The sequence below is a fragment of the Squalius cephalus genome (genome assembly GCF_949319135.1).
Source record: "Squalius cephalus genome assembly, chromosome: 4".
NCBI classification, from domain to species: Eukaryota; Metazoa; Chordata; class Actinopteri; order Cypriniformes; family Leuciscidae; genus Squalius; species Squalius cephalus.
This window is the reverse complement of record NC_137125.1, coordinates 19,458,636-19,476,950: the sequence shown is the minus strand read 5'-3', so window position 1 is coordinate 19,476,950 and position 18,315 is coordinate 19,458,636. Positions and strand designations below refer to the sequence as shown.

The 18,315-nt window shown below is 37.2% G+C and overlaps 1 protein-coding gene across 1 annotated transcript; it reads left to right on the top strand.

Annotated features, from left to right (window-relative positions):
* Window positions 1-3,607: 3,607 nt before the first annotated feature.
* LOC307157588 (uncharacterized protein) lies at window positions 3,608-12,565 on the top strand. Its single transcript, XM_079869521.1, has 3 exons — window positions 3,608-3,662; window positions 4,342-4,513; window positions 8,599-12,565. The coding sequence occupies exons 2-3, from the start codon at window positions 4,342-4,344 to the stop codon at window positions 8,817-8,819; spliced, it is 393 nt and encodes a 130-aa protein (XP_079725647.1). The 5' UTR covers window positions 3,608-3,662; the 3' UTR covers window positions 8,820-12,565.
* The last annotated feature ends 5,750 nt before the right edge of the window (window positions 12,566-18,315 follow it).

Here is an 18,315-nt window from a genome sequence, read left to right as displayed (position 1 = left end):
TTGTAGGGATAAAGAGGAACATCTGACCATTTTGAGCCCTAAACAAACTCAGCCTAATGTCAAAATCACAAATAAAAATTCAGAGAAGGGTTTTTTAAATGACAAATGGAGGTTATTAAAAATATACAACAAAGACAGACAAATAGAGAGCTATTGGTGTTTCAGTGGGACAGCATCAAATACTCTGACACAGCCTTAAACATTAACATAAGATCATTTTTTTCACTGCAAAGTTTTTTCTGGGGTATATTTTTTGTGGTATCTTTTTACGAAAGAAGAGGCCAGTTACACTGATACCAATACTGCTACTGATGTCTCTATAAAATAGATTTTTTATCTCAATTTTAGCCATTAAATACAGCCATTCAACATTACAGTATAATTATCTTTAATTATACTGTATAAATAATTATAATCAAATTCTTTATGGTGGATATCATGACCATTTAAACATTCTCAACACCAAACTGCAAGGTTGATAAAACTGTTAACACAGTACTATAATGAAGTCCGAACATAAAAAAAAACAAAAAAACTTGTGGTAGATGCAGCTTTCAGAGATCAATCTTGCACATTTCCCCCATCAACGATGGCAACACGGATCGATTCAAGCTCAAATTATCAGATCTAAAGACTAAGATCTAAAATACTGAATGATAAAAATCAACCTATTTATATCACCTTTCTCTAGTAACCCCTCCGATGTACCAGTCGAACTACAAATAGACTTGATAGACCTGCACACAAATACTGTGTTCAATTTTCCAATGTTGACCTGCACACATTCTATTAGCGTCTTGTTCCACAATATTCCAAACTTAACAACCTTTGCCTCTGTAATACAACAACAATGTCAGCCGCCCAGGAGACCCTGAAGTCATCATCTGAGGGTCGCCGTACCAGAAAGCAGAGGAATGCTGTAGACCAGGAGAGGGTCTGGGGTTCTTCCGGATCGGTCTGTATTGGGGGCACCTGAAGATCTTACAATGAGCTATGATTGGCGTTTGAGTTGTGGAAGATGTAGCAGTGGAGTATATGCCGAATACCCCCTTGAGAGAGGCCTGTGTAAGCGGTTCCAACTGAGTCGGGTGATCTCAAGGAGACTAAAAACCACAAGGCATGGGACGGGTGCCCTAGATGGTGTGGGACCCTGAAGAGGAGGGTTGACAGTCTAGTTAGCAAGAGGACAGAGACATTTCTGATTCTACAGAACCGTTTGCTGTGTTGCATAAGAGACACAACAATCAAACAAGGAAGCGGTTGACAAAGCAGTTTCAGATAGACCTGCAAGATATAGTTTCAGCATCGACATCACAATGTGCGTGACAGTGATGGTCACATCGCAGGATGTGCGATGTCAAGTAAGACAAATTAATCCAAACACATCATGCTATAACTTGGGCCCCATATAGAAAAGCGACCGAGACAGAACCAAGACAGAAGGGCACAGACATGGCAAACAAACCACCATGTGCTCCAATAGAAAACAAACACACAGGACTGGCAGAAGTGCACAGGGCATGGGTGTCACGACCCTGACGCCGAAACTGAACCAAGACTAGACCAAAGTGTCAAGATCTAGACAGCACACCCCAAACACACAAAACATAAGAGCACACACTGCATTAAAAGGGGTGTATAGTATTCCTGTAATGTATACAGTTTTTCAGATGTAAATTTTAATTTCGGATGAATCCAGGTGTATTAGATATGGGAACCAGTATTCGTTGTGTGAAAGGGAGTATTAGATACCTGACCAGATATGGGAAATACCACGGGTCTGTATACTGCCAAAAATATACCAATTTGGATGTATGCTATTGAGGTATTCATCCATGCAACTGCCATTTGTTGCCATGGCAAGTAATCCCCTTGCATTCATGCTAACTCTTTCCCCGCCAGCGTTTTTGAAAAGGTTGCCAGCCAATGATACAATTTTTTATCATTTTCACAAAAAGTTCATGGCACCCAGACTCTTTAGTTGTCTGAATATCTGTACACGCAATATTTCAAAAGAAAGAATAGACCCTCTGCTTTTAAAGAACAACAGCAAAACCTGTTTTATTCTAGCTTAATGCATGCTTTTTTTGATCAACACTTGAATATGGATAAGTTTTTGTCAAAAACTACATCCAGATCAGATTCAGAATGATGATCAAAACATAGATGGAGTAGGTCGAGTCCAATGACGTTGGTCCATCAACACCCCTAAAGCTTCAAAGTACTATAGCTCGTTCTGGGTCAACATTTAATTCAGTAACATTAAAAAGTTTTGATTTATATGCTGTATAATGTTGATAAGCGGTAAATGGGCATATGATTACAAATGAGATCGCATGTTGCTGCTGCTTCTTCTTCACCTGTGTTTTGATCAGGAGATTCTGTACTCTTTCAGAAGAAGCGTAATAGCGCCCCCTACCGTATAACAGTGAAAACCCGGAGAGCCGGACATTTCCATCAATGGTGGGTAAAGGGTTAAACTGGAATGGCCGCTGGTAAAATGGAAATTTATCCCACTAAGAAACCCTTACAGCAAAGTGACTTTGTTGTTACATTTATAATACATCCCTCTCGAAACCCTTATAGGTGAGTGACTTGATAGGTTGCAGGAGGTGCGCAGCAAAACTATGAAGTTTAAACAATATTTCATTGTTTTTATGTTTTGGAATTTTTTTAAATATAATTTAAAACATAAAAACAGTCAGAAAACAACATTTAAACAGAAAACAACATTTAAAAATACAAGTCAAGTCACCTTTATTTCTATAGCGCTGTACAATGCAGATTGTTTCAAAGCGTAGCAGGAAAATGATTTATTTCAGGCTGTTGTGAAAATGATATATTTCAGGCTCTTGTGTGTACGATACTGTGGAAAAGAGAGACAATATCTAATATAAATACAGTATATTTTCTGTGAAATAATTTGTTATATCGTATTTTCCGGACTATAATAAATTGTGTTTTTATTTTTTATAATCTAAAACATGCTGTGATTTATACTCTAAGTGGATTTATATAATGCATTTAATGATAAGTAAGCAAAAAGCAAACTCTAAAAGTGTTTTTAAAAGACATATTTCAAACACACCAACAGCTACAGACTGAAATACTGTAAGCTTGCACAGTTCGGGGAAGAATCCACTTCAACATCATGCACAAACCAGGTAAGACTGATCATCTAAAATGGCTCTGTCAAAAATTATAAAGCTTGCTATATTTGAGTTCAATAATTGTTTTTGATACATATCAAACAAAAATGGGGGGGGGGGGAAATGGTTTGATATAGAAAAGTTCCAGAGACCACTGGTAGGTAGGTAAAGTAAGCAAGAAAATAAGTAAATAAATAAATAAATGGTGTATGCACTAAATCGTTTAAATCATTAGTGTTTTGCCTTTTAGACAGAATCTCATGTATTAGATGTGGTTCAAACCTTTCTTTGTTAGTTATTTTCAGCACATCACTGAACAACATATATTTTCTATTTCACAAAGTATTCAACTCTGGATGCTGCTGATATATGTTTTATGATTAGTATGAAAATGCACATACGTATTTCTATGCACTTTTGTAATTTTAGAAAAGGACTTTTATTTTGGAGTTGTGATTTTACGTCATAAGGCTGCGCCGCGCTCTTGCTTCTGTTGTGATTCGGCTGAAGAAGGTTAGTGTTTGTAAAGTGTTTAATTCAAAGCTATCCGTTCAGGTTATTTCTTAGTTTTAAAATGAATTGTAAAAAATAATGCGTTGTTATTGAATGTAACGTTGTGATGCATTATCTAACATCAGTGCATGTTTATTTGTTTGAGTAAAGCGCATCCACACATGATTAACAGAAAATGTGCGTCTCATTTCGCTCCCTTTATTATGAATCAGTTTATCATGAACACGAATTCAATCACGGGTAGAGATGAGCAAAACAGAGCTTTTTGAAACTCCGAGTCAATTGAATCAAATGCTTTTCAAAATGATTCAGTGATTCGAAGCGCTCGATTCGTGAAAATAGTGGAAATGCAACGAGAACAACAAACACTAACTATTTTTACATTTTAAAATGTAATTACATATCATTAACTACCTAATTTTTACACGAAATATTAATCTAAAAATGAGATGTTTTATATTTTGTGTTCTTGTATTATAATTTGTAGTGCTAGTTTTGAGTCTTTTTATAACTTTTAGTCTAATCGGGTGATTTAAGTCCATTAACTCTCACTCTGACTGTCTCTCTTACCAGTGCACTGAACTACTGAACTAGAGCTGATTGAGACACACACAGAGATTTAGTTTTGAGTGTTTTTCTTTCTACTAATTATTCTCATCCTAAACATTCTGTTATAAAGATGGCGTTTATTAAAGTGGAGAGTGAAGACATGAAGATTGAAGAAACAATTAGAGTAAAACATGAAGATACTGAGGAACAAACAAAGATGGAGTTTATTAAAGAGGAGAGTGAAGAAATGAAGATTGAAGAAACATTCAGAGTGAAACATGAAGATCCTGAGGAACAAACAGGTTGGTTTCATTCTTAAAGCTGAACTCTGTCATTTGATCTTTATTAAAATGTCCAGCTCTACAGAAATGAATGATAGTTTTGAAGAATGAGTGTCCTAACAGGGTTTTCCCTGGGTCAAAAAGGGTCTTTGGCGGTGGACGAACACTGTGAACTGTGAGCCCAGTACTGACAATAAATCCAAAATAAATGCAAAGAAACAGTTTGTAATATTAATTTATCCTATATATTCATGAATTAAAATTAATCGCTGTCAGGACAGATCATAAAACAATGTGCTAATAACAATTTTTCATTTAAACATTTGTAAATGTGTGATAAGTCACTGACTGACGGATTAAAAAAGTTATTAAAAAAAAAAAAGCAAAAAAGTAGCATTACGTTTAAAATTAGGCTGCCCCTGACTAAAGATTTTTCTAATCAACTAGTATGGGATCAAATTCCCGCCAAATATATAGCGGTCACGTATAAAAAAATAATAAGCGTGAATCAAAAATGTAAAAACACATGTAAAAATATATTGCATAAACTGAAAAAAAAAAAAGCAAAATGATCAGAATAGCAAACAACGTGGTCACGGATCAAAATATAATAAGCATGAATCAAGAAATAACAAGCATGAATAAAAACTTTAAACACATTAAAAGTTATTTTGCACAAAACTTAAACTTATGGTCATGCTTTCTTAAAAAGTATGTTTTCCTTGGTTTTATTACTGTGTACTTTGTGCTTTCTTGCATTTTCTGCTCATATTTTACTCTTTTGTACGCTTGTGCTGTTTTTCTCTTCGCTCTTCTTTCTATGTTCTGCGCTTGCTTTCCCAAATGTTGCAGTTGGAGTTTCATGTAAATTAGGGCGGGCTTAAGCGTCACCATTGGTCCACTAGTTCTAGATTGACAGCTACTCCTCTAGCCAATCAATCGAAGAGGGGAGTTGACGTCACACCAATGCGACTCGTGGCTACTGATGCTTACTTGTTATACAGGAGAAGACGACCATCAACTCAGTTGGCAAAAAAAATTCCGTGGCAGGACACCTTTAAACTGCATGTGTGCCTGCAACTCAACCTGTTGCCGGTATATAGGCTACCTATACCTGGCAATATGGTATGATATGGTTAAATGCGTCATCCTAACGACGACCTGTTACAGTTATGCCTGTCTGATGATCCATCATTCACCTCTAATGCACTGGACCTGGCACCGCGAGCGTCGATCTTCTCCGAGCAGCCACCACCTACTGCCCGTTTTACTTTCATATTTAATCAATAACAAGGATAATGTCGGTCCTGGGTGCAGAGTTTAGCTCCTCCAACCCTAATCAAACACACCTGAACCAGCTAATCATCGTCTTTAGGATATTTAAGACAGGTGAGGTTTTTAATCGGAGTTGACGCTAAACTCTGCAGGACAGCGGCACTCTAGAAACAACGTTACCTATCGCTGATGGAGATGTTGCTGTATTCAAATTTTAAGCTATATTTAAAACATTAATCCTAAAGTAATATGCAATTATGTAGCTATGTAAGTAAACACAGTACGTTTGTAATAAATCACTGTATTAAATTCAACTGGTTTCTGTATATCTTCTCTGTAACACAATCATTTTCAATAATCTTGTCAAATTTGGCGAGGTTAATAAAAAAGGTAGGCAATGCGTAGCGGTGACAGGTCAAAGTCCTAAAGTCTTCAGACAATGGCCGTTTTTAACTTAGTTTTTGCAACGAATTGTAGCGTTTCATAACTGCAGGATGTTTTACTTACAGCAGCCTTAGCATATTGACATCATGAGCCAAGTAATATTGTTTAACACCAATTACAAGTGTGCACATTAACATTCTCATGTATCTCAAAAAAGATGAATTTAATTATTTATGTCCAGAGTTCAGATAGCTTTACTGCTTGAAAGTCTTTGTAAAGTTAAATTTAACTGCCGTCTTCCCCTGTATAAGTAAGTGCAGCACTCCTGAAAAGGAGTAAGGATTAAAGAAAAATTAAATAAAAGAGAGTGCAGCAGTGCTTCTTTGTTGTTATATTTACTCAGAATGAAGTGCTTCACTAAATAATTAATTTAATAAATGCACATAACAAAGCACAAATAAGAAATTGAACAGTATATAAAAGTATTAGAAAAATAACATTTTAGTATATTATAATGGGATTGAAGAAATTGTACAAACATAAACAGCTTGTACTCCTACATAAGCATCAGTAGCCACGAGTCGCATTGGTGTGACGTCAACTCCCCTCTTCGATTGATTGGCTAGAGGAGTAGCTGTCAATCTGGAACTAGTGGACCAATGGTGACTCTTAAGCCCGCCCTAATTTACATGAAACTCGAACTGCAACATTTGGGAAAGCAAGCGCAGAACATAGAAAGAAGAGCGAAGAGAAAAACAGCACAAGCGTACAAAAGAGTAAAATATGAGCAGAAAATGCAAGAAAGCACAAAGTACACAGTAATAAAACCAAGGAAAACATACTTTTTAAGAAAGCATGACCATAAGTTTAAGTTTTGTGCAAAATAACTTTTAATGTGTTTAAAGTTTTTATTCATGCTTGTTATTTCTTGATTCATGCTTATTATATTTTGATCCGTGACCACGTTGTTTGCTATTCTGATCATTTTGCTTTTTTTTTTTTCAGTTTGTGCAATATATTTTTACATGTGTTTTTAAATTTTTGATTCACGCTTATTCTTTTTTTATACGTGACCGCTATATATTTGGCGGGAATTTGATCCCATAAACTAGTAGGCCTAGATGTTCATTTGAGCCAAACCTAATTACTTGAATATATACTGGGCGGCAGGGATACTAAACCATAATAATCGTTTAATATATAGGCATAATATATAACCTATTCTGCGCTCGAGCGCACATAAACTTCTAATAGTAGACATTTCAGGCTTTCTATAGGCTAGATATTTCTCATGTCTGTGAGGCAAGCATACGCTGAGTTTCAGTTCATTTTTGTGACGCGCAGTTCACGGAGACTGAGACGGCAGAAAGCATATCTTGTTAGATTTTTTTTATTTTTGTTATTATTCCTTTAAACAAACAAAAGACCCTTTACAGTTTCAAATTATGTTTTTCTTTTATAGGGTTAGTTCACCCAAAAATTTAATTTCTGTCATTAATTACTCACCCTCATGTCGTTTTAAACCCGTAAGACCTTTGTTCGTCTTCAGAACACAAATTAAGATATTCTAATGAAATCCGAGAGCTGTCCGTGTCATTTATAAGAGCTTATTTGTTGATCCTGCAACATATAGAAGGCTGTTCTTCAAACATTAGAAATGTAATGTTACATCCATCCAATGGGATCTAGGTATTTGGAGATTTTTTTGGCTTTTGTCTTGTCAGAATCAGTACAGGAAAATTAATAGACATCCCATATTTGCTATTCCAAAAACAGCCTGTAATGTTGTTCAGGTTGTGAAGACATTTAAAACTGAGTATCATGAACATAACAGTGAAATATAATGACATTGGCTCCTTAGGGAAGCATACGAGGAGAAAAGCAGAGAACCTAATACTGAGCCCTGTGGCACACCATACTTTCCTTGAGTAAATGAAGAGTCTTCTTGTCAAACACATGTAGTAGCAGTCGGCTAGATGTGACAGATGTCCACAAATGCCAACATAATTATAAATCTGTCCAAGAGAATGTCATAGTCGGTGTTGGCGAAATATCTAATGACTAGATGCCGAAAGCAGTTTGTTTATAACATTAATATACATAAACAATATGGCTTACATCCTGACTGATATTGTTCACAAATAGTTTCTCTGCAAAACTGAACATAGTTGAGATGCCAATGTTTTTCTAATATTTTAGACCTAAATTGCAGGTTTTCCAGTTCTTATTGGTCAAACTGTGGGTTTTAGATAGTGTGTTTGATAACTGTTTGATAAGTATTTGGGATGTGTCCTAAAAGTAAAGAGTAAACAATATTGTGAAGAGGTTCTGAGATTACAGGTAACAACTCTCTCAGTTGCTTTGTGGCTACAGGATTCTGCATACATGCCTACATGTTTGGTGTCTGTTGTTTGGTGCCATTGTTAACTTCTCTATTTTCACCTTAGACCTTACAGTGCTGAAAGAGGAGAGTGAAGTACTGAATGAAACGGAGGAGAAAGACCAGTATGATTTCACAACTGGAGAAAACTTGTTTAGTTGCTCAAAGACTGAAAAGACTTCCTCACGAAAAAGAGCTAAAAAAACCCAAACCAACTTCACCTGCCAGCAGTGTGGAAGGAGTTTCAAGAAAAAAGGAAGCCTGAAAACCCACATGAGAGTTCATTAGAGAGAGAAGTCTTTCACCTGCCCTCAGTGTGGAAAAGGTTTCACTCAAACGGGAAGCTTTAACAGACACATTAGACTTCACAATGGAGAGAAGCCCTACCCCTGCAAACTGTGTGGGAAGGGTTTCACAACAGATCTAAATCTAAGGTATCACATGAACAGTCACACTGGAGCGAAGCCTTTCACATGTGATCAGTGTGGAAAGAGTTTGAGACACAAGGTAACCCTTAAACAGCACATGAGGCTTCACTCAAAAGAGAACGTTTTCAAGTGTCATCAGTGTGGGGCGCGATTTAAAGACAGTAAACACCTTGAGAATCATGTATTAAGTCACACTGGAGAGAAGCCTTTCATGTGCTATCAGTGTGGAAAGGGTTTCACACTTAAAGGAAACCTGCAGACTCACTTGAGAATTCACACTGGAGAGAAGCCTTTCACCTGCCCTCAGTGTGGAAAGAGTTTCACACTCAATGGAAACCTTCAGACTCACATGAGAATTCACACCGGAGAGAGGCCTTTCACGTGTCCTCAGTGTGAAGGGAGGTTCACGTATAAAAGAGACCTGAAGCGTCATTGGAAAAAATGTTGTGGAAAGGCATCGCAGTGTTCCTCAGCGAAGCAAGAAGCTTAGAAAAAGGAGCGATTTCAAAGTCATTTGCACATTCACTCTGGAAGAAGGCAATTTAATTGGGATTAGTGTAATAAAAACATTGAAACCCTTTAGATTCGTGTCCAATTCTCACTATTTAACTTTTGCCTCGGTCTCCTAATTGCTGCTTATTAATAGTAAGGTTAGGTATTGGGTGGATTAAGGGATGTAAAATAAGGTCACATAGAAAGAAACTTATAAGGTTTTATAAGTACTAATAAACAGAAAATATCCTAGTTATTGACAACCAATATTCTAGTAAAATGTATGCTAATAATCAAATAGTTAATAGTGAGAATTGGCCCCTATACTAAAGTGGTATAAAAATTATTTTGTCATAAGCCCGGGACACACCAAACCAACTTCAATGTGTATTAGTGGCGAGGAAAGCCGATTGTGTTTCGGTACTTGAACTTAAAGCTGTACTTGAACACACCAAAAGGACTAAAGGAAACTGTCAACTAGCACATGCATTCTTATAAATACTTGTGTGAACAGATGATGCTCCTACACGTCATTTATTTGCATCTGTCTCTTTGGTTTGGTGCTGTTTATTTTCTTTTGTCATGTATATGAAAAAATAATTTTTTGCGATATATGGGAGTTTTTGCGAAATCTACCATTGTTTCCATTGGGCGTATTTTCAATTATCCATTTTAATTTGCGCAATTTGAAGGGTAATGGAAACGCGGCTGTCAGTCCATAACTAATTGGAATCTGATCTAAATTATTGACTGTTCACACTGTATCACAACTGTTCATATCTGATTTGTGTCCTGTTAGTTTTTCGGAATATCTGCATTGGTTTCTATGGCAATGATGTTGCATTGGTTGGCATACGCTGGGACTACTGCATTTACGTGGCGTGAGAAAGTCACATAAACCACGGGAAATCCGATTAGAGCAGTCAGACTGAAACTGATTCCATGTGATTTAAAAAAAATTAAAATTCTTTGTTCGGTTTCAATTATGTATTAACTGCAAACATGTATTTCAAGTATATTTGGTGCTTATGTCACTGCATTTTATGTTGTAAGTATATGAGATGAGTACATGGTAAAGATAAACAGCCACATCTGCCTGGTTAACAAAAAGTGAAGTTGAACACATTTTGATTTGACTGGAATTTGATTAATTTATTCCAGCGCTGATGAATTTCAATGAAATTTCTCTAAACATCAAATTTTTCTCTCAACGCAATAAAGCATATTTTGTACACAATTTGTACCATATTCAATATCACATTCTATCTGCGAGTGAAAATCGGGGCTAAAAACTTGGATTGTGTACCCAGAGTAACGTACCATGTCTTAAAGCTCAAATCATCTCAAATGTTTCTTGAATGTGACAATGAGTTCATTAAACTCAAATGGCCTCCACAGTCAACAGGGGTCTCATTTATAAAACTGTAGGATCCTTACTTAAAGTGTACGTGCGTCCAAAAGCCAAAAATGGCCCATGCAAATCACCTCATGAATGGCCGTGCATATTAATATGAGCCAGGAAAAGGTTCTTTATGCTCAAAAATGGCAGCAATGGAGAACAAGGCGAAAAAACTAAATTTCTCAGATACTGAAATAGAGGTTCTTATGATGGAGGTGGAGGAAAGAAAAATTATTTTGTTTGGTAGCCATAGCATTGGCATTACTAACAAACAAAAAAAGTGTGGAATGGCAACATGTGAATGCAGTTGGTTCGGCTAACAGGACGGTTCCTGAAATAAAAAAAGTGGTCCGACATAAAGGTGGGGCAAAAAAAAGGCTCGCCAGTCACTGACAGTGTGTCTGGGACTGGTGGGGGTACTGGGATGCCCGATCTGTACCCCCTGGAGACCCAACTGGCTTCTATCGTTGGAAAAACCAGTGTGTGTGTGTCACGCCTGGCTATGCAGTGCTGGGTGTGTCTCCTCCCTGGCTTGGCCATGTGTCGGTAATCAAGCCTGCATTGCCTATTGCTGCTGTTCTGTGTCACTTTTAGGTGGAGCTGTTGTGGTGGGCCGTGCCGTGCTAATTGGTGGATCGATGAGAGAGTCTTTAAAATCACTGCCTTCCAGTTGGCTCGCGCTCTCTTTCTGCTATTCCGGCCTTGATGATGAGAGGCTGGCTTCGGTCGGCGCTCCTTGCCCGTTCTCCTTTTTGGCTTCCCATTTACTGACTTTTGTAAATCATTCGTTAATAAACCAGCATTCTAATTAAATATTAAGTTCAGTGTTGTCTCCCCTATGTCAACTCTACATTGAGCCAAGTGGTCTTGACAGTGTGGCATTCTGTCTGACAGGGAGGGAGACGGAGACAGTGGAAACGGGTAAATCATTTTATTGCATGAGCACAATTAAATAAAATAGAAATAGCACAATAGGTTATTGTGACCTTGTTTTTCCAGAGGGTATGGGAGCACAGGGTGGTGAGGAGGCCGGCTGTTGACTGAGGCTGTCCTTCAGACACAGATGGACACAATTGAGGCAATTACAGTTATAGCAGATGAACTTAAACAAATAAGGGTTGTGTTGGGTGACATTGCTTCTACATTAAAGGATCTTGTTAAAAAATGAACTTTTGTGTTGTTGTCCCTTCACAAATGTCGCATTACTTCCTTACGGAGCCTTGCTCCCTGATGATGCCGTTCATGTTAGGGAGAGGTAGAGATGCGCGGATGGGCTATTATTACATCCGCATCACAAAACTCATCATCCGTCTGCCATCCAACGTTTTTTGACCAATTTTCAAAGCCGCACCTGCCTGCCATCCGCTGATTGTTTTAAGGTCTATGGGCGATGCAAGGTGCTGCTGACACGAGCTGCGAGGCTAGAAAGCTCTTACCTGTTCTAGAAAGGATACTGATCCAATGCTGCAAAGATACTGAAAGGCTAAAGTCCCTTCTAGTATAGCCTATTGGCTATGTTGTATCCCCATAATATCAGCAGTGAACTCCGTCTCCGATCGGCGCACAGGGACAAAAATAAATAAATAACCTAAATAAAACGCACATCGGCAAATCTGACCTTACCTGACTAGGCTACTGTACAATTTTATCGTTGTAATAACATGCTGCTATTTAGCCTACTACTAATTAATGCCTATTGCACTTTATTTTTTTGCAAAAAGAAAGAAAGCTTGAATAAAATAAGTCATTTACATTATAGGCTAATTAACTATTAAATTATGCACTGTCATGTCAGGGTGACGACTAGGACGAGCCAGTTCTGAAGACTCGCGTTAATATTGACTGCATGGGAAGAGAGCGCATATTTTTCAGGCAGACAGTGCAATTCATTTTATACCAACAGGCCTAACAATCATACAAGAAACAAACTATGGAGCCTCGATATTAAAGAAACGCCGACTCTATTCATTCTGAAATACGCTGAGAGTCCACCGCACAACAGTGCAACGTGTATGTTCACATTTTTAATTGTCCATAACAAGCCCAAAACTTGCCTGCTTGCCTTGCAGTCTCAAAATGGTGGAGACAGCCATTAACCTCATGGTACATGCTGGTACATGCACCAGTTACAGAGTTTAGTTACTCTGTAGAGTTTAGTTTACTTGTTAAAGAGACTCAAGAAGGAATAATATGGTTGAAATCTATAAAGTTTACTAAATGACAAAACAGAGAGAACAAAAATATTTAAGAGAGATCGAGAGGGAGGCTTATATCCAGGGCTTCCAATGCAATGCACTTGTACATAATGATTAGGGATTTGGGATTATTTTCATAGTCGATTAATCTGTTGAATATTTTCTTGATTGATCGATTAGTTGTTTGGTCTATAATATGTCAGAAAAATGTGGATCAGTGTTTCCATGTAGAGGGAAAAGTCTTTAACCTGGTGCAGGCTTGATTCCCTCTGAATCTTTTGTACAGTTGGGTATCGACATGCTCCCTAGTCCCTACATTAAACCAGCTGCCTGTAATGAGTAAAAAAATAAAAAATAAACTTTCCTGTTGCGGCTGCTATTGAAAACGCCGAAAATATGCCGTCCCGCCCCTCCGTGTTCGGCGATCAGGTTTCATTCTCGCGCAGCTTGTTTAGTAATTTGACGAGCGTTTCTTTCCGCTCCGTGTGTGCGCCGTTCTCTTTGTTCCGTGTGTGTGTGTGTGTGTCGGCGCGCTTCGCTCTCTGCTCAATGTTCCGCTCTGTGTTTGCGCTGCGCGTTCTGCTCTGTCGTTAACGGCCCAAATGCTCGAATCATGTACCGATCGGCGATCACGCACTGGAAAAGCAAAGTCCGCTCAAATAACGTGAAATTTAGAGGTAGATAAACGCAATTTAGAGGTGGATAAACGCACTTTGGAGGTGGGTAAACGCAATTTCCGAATTTTGGGAGGTGCGTAAACGGCGTTTACGTGTGTTTAGCCTCCACTACATGGTTGGTCCCTTCTGACTGATGCAATTCCTCCTGCACGTTCAGGACAGTTTGGACAAGACCCCTATGGCAAGAAGGAATCTGCATGATGTTACATAGACATATAATAGTAATATATATATAATAACATTAAAATGTATTCCACTAAAATCTAACCGGAAATTCCAGTAAGATGCCATTGAATGTTCAATCTGAGATACATTTCTTGAGGTTAAAGGCTGCCTTTCAGACTTCTGTTGTGATATAGAGAGGTAAGAGAATGTTTTTTGTCCTTGATATAAAATGCGCAATTTTTCTCCCAACTTGATTTTAGAATGTCAAAAGTTTTGTCCATGCGCGACAGAAAGTCTGCAGTGTGAGAGGCATCTGGAGGAGGTCTGTGAAGTTTAACCAGTGGAGACAGTAAGAGAAAATGGCATCTACAAAGTAATGGGTCCAATTCACAGGTACGTTTGATCAGGCATTACTTGCTCACATCTCTTTAACAAGTTAAATCCGTGTCAAATTTGCGGTGCAGTGATGTGAAGTAGGACTAAAGATGTTTATGGGATCCTGTTTTCTAAAAGGTAAACTGATTTTACACATTACCCAGCAAACACAGAACGTAGCTATAACTACGTTGTGTGGTGAACTTGTTACAGCGTTGTCAAAATGTTGACATTGAACCACCGTTCAGGGCCATTACTTTAAGGGTGTGCCTAAGGTGTCTGGACAATCACTGGACGACATATGTACTCGTCACTGCCCTGAAGCGGGAAAATCATTCTTTTAAATTCTAACCGCCCGTTGGGCTCATTGTGTTGTCTCATTCTTCATCGAGCAAGGATACGAGAGAACAGTGTTTAATTTACCTCAGATAAATAAGATAAGGTATTATTCAAACACAACCTACAACTTCCTTGTGTAATGTGACATTTATTTGTTAAGTCTAACTGAAGGGACAGAATAACGCTAGCTAATAATTCATTAAGTTTGCGATCTTGTGTAAATTACAATACCAATGTATGCTAAGGTTATCTATATTTCTTTTAGGATTGAGATATCCTTTAATCCTTACCGTTAGGAACATCTGGTCAGGTATGACAAATATTTTAACTTTATCCCAAATGTTAAAAGCCATAATGAAGCCAAAATGACTTTTTAAATGTACTTTTTAGCAGTTTCCTATACAACAGTGTAATAAACAACAATTACAGACATTTTCAGGAAGCAGTTATGTGCCTTATTAGCATAACTCGCATTAAATCACATTCATTGAACAATGTTAAATACAATTTTCTTACCAAATGAAGAAAGACAAAATAAAACAACTTAAAGATTAATGCTCCTTTCTTTGCACTGAAATGCATGTGTTGGAGCTACATTAGTTTGCCTTCAGTAGTGGTAATTTTGTTAATTAATTTGTTTACTATTATTATTACTACTATTATTAATTTTGCTCACATTAGTAATATATATTTTGGTAATATTCTTTTGTTTGTTTGTTTAGTTAATTGTTTTTATTTATATGTCTTTATTTTTGGTTAGTTTAATAACTACAATGTTTGATTTAGACACCTGGGGGGTATTCCAGAAAGCTTGGTTAACTTACCATTTGGTAAATCATAACCTCTGGGTTGATTTACCCCAAACTCGCATACCATGAGTATGTCGGTTCCAAAACACCTGAGAAGAGTTAGTTTAATCAACCTCCTATTGGTAACCCAGAGTTAATGCGCGCACACGGCGAGTACATAAAGACATTTTCAATGGATCGTCGATTTCAGGAGTCACCATGGAAACCCAGGGAGAAAAAAAGCGAGCTACATATTTCGGTGAAACTGAGTTGGAGGTTTTAATGCTTGCTTATGAAGACTATAAGCCCATTATAAAAAAAATAAAATAAAAAAAGCAATACTGCTGCATCAGCAAAAGAAAGAGAGTTGGCTTGGCAAAAAATAACGGACAGAGTAAATGCATGAGTTTATAAAATTATAAATGGGCTATTTTCCCCTTTCATTGTGACGCAAAAATTCTTTGGGGCATGTAGTAAAAATAGACAAGTATTTACTTGTTGGCCTCCATACATTTCTTAATATTGCAGTAGTAATGCACATAATTGGCTAGTATGTTGGCTTCTTGTTTTATCAGGTGTAATCCTTCTGGAGCCAGAAGAAGTGTGAGGTAAGTCAAAATGAAACACAAAAACATTCTCCAGCAATGTAATTTAGTATTTAATGTAGCCTAATTTAGTTTTCTATACATAGCCAATAGAAAGAAGGATGAGGCCCGTAAAACAGGTGGGGGTCCACCTCCACCTTCCCTCACCCCAGCTGAGCTGGCACTGTCCCTTAATAAAGGGCGACCTGTGGTCGATGGGATTCCAGGGGCAGTTCATCGGACTCAGCAACCAAGACAAGTGGCTTAGTAAAATGTAGGTGTACCATATTGATACTTATGATTTATTGATGTTTTCACTGTTTTTGTCAGTGTTTTAATAAAGAAAATCATCAACACTGTCACCATTTTAAAAAGGCATTTTGAATGCATTTTACAGTCATTGATTCACTTGTGCAGTATGCATGCTGCTTTGACTGCATATGCTGTATACTGTAATCTTATTACTAGTACTCTTAGATGTTCCTAATGTCCTTCATTATTAGTTGTATTTGTTTAAGAATATACATTGAGTATTGAATATGCATGATTATATTATTGGTTTAATTATCTTGCAGTTGCTGATGGCCACATTGTATTATTGGATCCTCCTGCAACACCACACTCTGTCACAGTTGTAAGTGATTATTGTCTTTAGGTTTCTGTTTGCTAGACCAAGCATCCTTCCTTATTTTCACTGTAGGATGAAGATGAAGAGACCACTTCTGCTGTGACAGAAACAGAACATGTGGGGAGGCCCATAGAGGTATGATGCATAGAATGAATTCCCCCTTTTTTGCATAAGAGAATAAATAAATTGTCATTGTCATTTTACAGAATATGGCAGGAGATTTGAATACAGATGAGGGTCCATCTACCTCCACACAGAATCTTAGCAGTGTAAGAAATGTTCTGCAGTTCTCCTTCCTCATTTAAATATTTGGTCTGTGTTTGTATTACAGACTTTATCAGTCATAACCTCAGACGGTCCTCGGTCATTTCTGACCGAAAAATTTTCTGTTTTGAATATCTAAAAATCACAGCTTCATCGGAATGTTATGAAACTTGGTGACTTTTGTGGCATTAGGTATGTGAATACAAAAAAAAATTGAGGTCATGATCCGAGCATGCTAAGTGGTCGTAAAAAAAATAGTCACACTACAGGCCTTCGGTCAAAAATGACCGACCCATAGGAAATGAATGGGAATTTGACAAAAAAAAAACAATTCTCCGAATTTTTGTGTGTACAATCTACAAATCGGCCACAATCTTAAAAAAAAGTACACCGCTGTAAAGGGGTGACACTCTACAACATCAAGAGTGCAAAAAAAGACACACCCACCTACACACACACACATACAAACACACTTTTATACACATACACACCAATAATTTTGATTACAAAAAATCTGTTTTGAATTTTTAAAAATCACAGCTTCATCGGAATGTTACAAAACTTTTTGACTTTTATGGCATTGGGTATGTGAACTGTTGTGGAAATTCTTTTCTCAACTTTAAATAATAATTGGAAGACAGCTGGAGATTTCAAAAGTTATAAAGATCTTTATTTCTTGCAAGAAATTGGCTGTTCACACATCAGTCAGAGTCTGATATGAGAAGGCCCTGACTTCTCCTTTTTGCCAAGCTTATATACCCTTAACACATCCTGGTCTGTCTCAAAAGATCGCCTTGGTTTACCTTAAAAGGCAACACGTCTTTGTTTGAGATCTCTGTCTAACATAAATTCTATCTAGACAGAACAATATCAAGTCTGCAAAAGTTTCCTGGAAATTAGCTGCTGCTCGATTTCACACATTTTGCCTATCTCTATTTTCATCAAAGCTGCGCACATACTTTTCACACTTGAAGTACACAATAGGTCACTTTGAGTAATCATAGTCTCTTTGCTACCCAGAACATTTTGCCCCTGCAAGCCTATATGATTATATTTCTTTAAATGCTTATGAGTAAAAATAAATGTTCAACGTTAACAAGTTGCACACACCTAAATGTAAAAGAACACATCTAAATGTAAAATTTCCATTACAATCCACCCCATGTTCATTCAAAGAACATACACACAAATTTTGACATTTACTTCTCCTATAATCATAGTAATTTACAACAGGTAAATTTTCCCATGGTCATTTAATTTCTTAGTCAAACTCATGTTCGCTCTCGTTCTCGTATACCTCATCTTCAGGCACTGTAACCTCAACTTCATCTTCTTCCCAACATTCTAATTCTAGCAATCTAATTCTATTTTCAAAAAACTAATCATACCATAGTACATTGCCTTTTAACTTTGAATCAAGCTAAATTTTGAATCACATTGATCTATTAGG

What these genes read in the sequence shown, in the direction of transcription:
- LOC307157588 (XM_079869521.1), top strand. Translation starts at nt 4,342, where the DNA reads ATGGCGTTTATTAAAGTGGAGAGTGAAGACATGAAGATTGAAGAAACA. An exon ending in AGATCCTGAGGAACAAACAG is followed by an intron (nt 4,514 to 8,598) that starts GTTGGTTTCATT and finishes TTTTCACCTTAG; the next exon opens with ACCTTACAGTGCTGAAAGAG.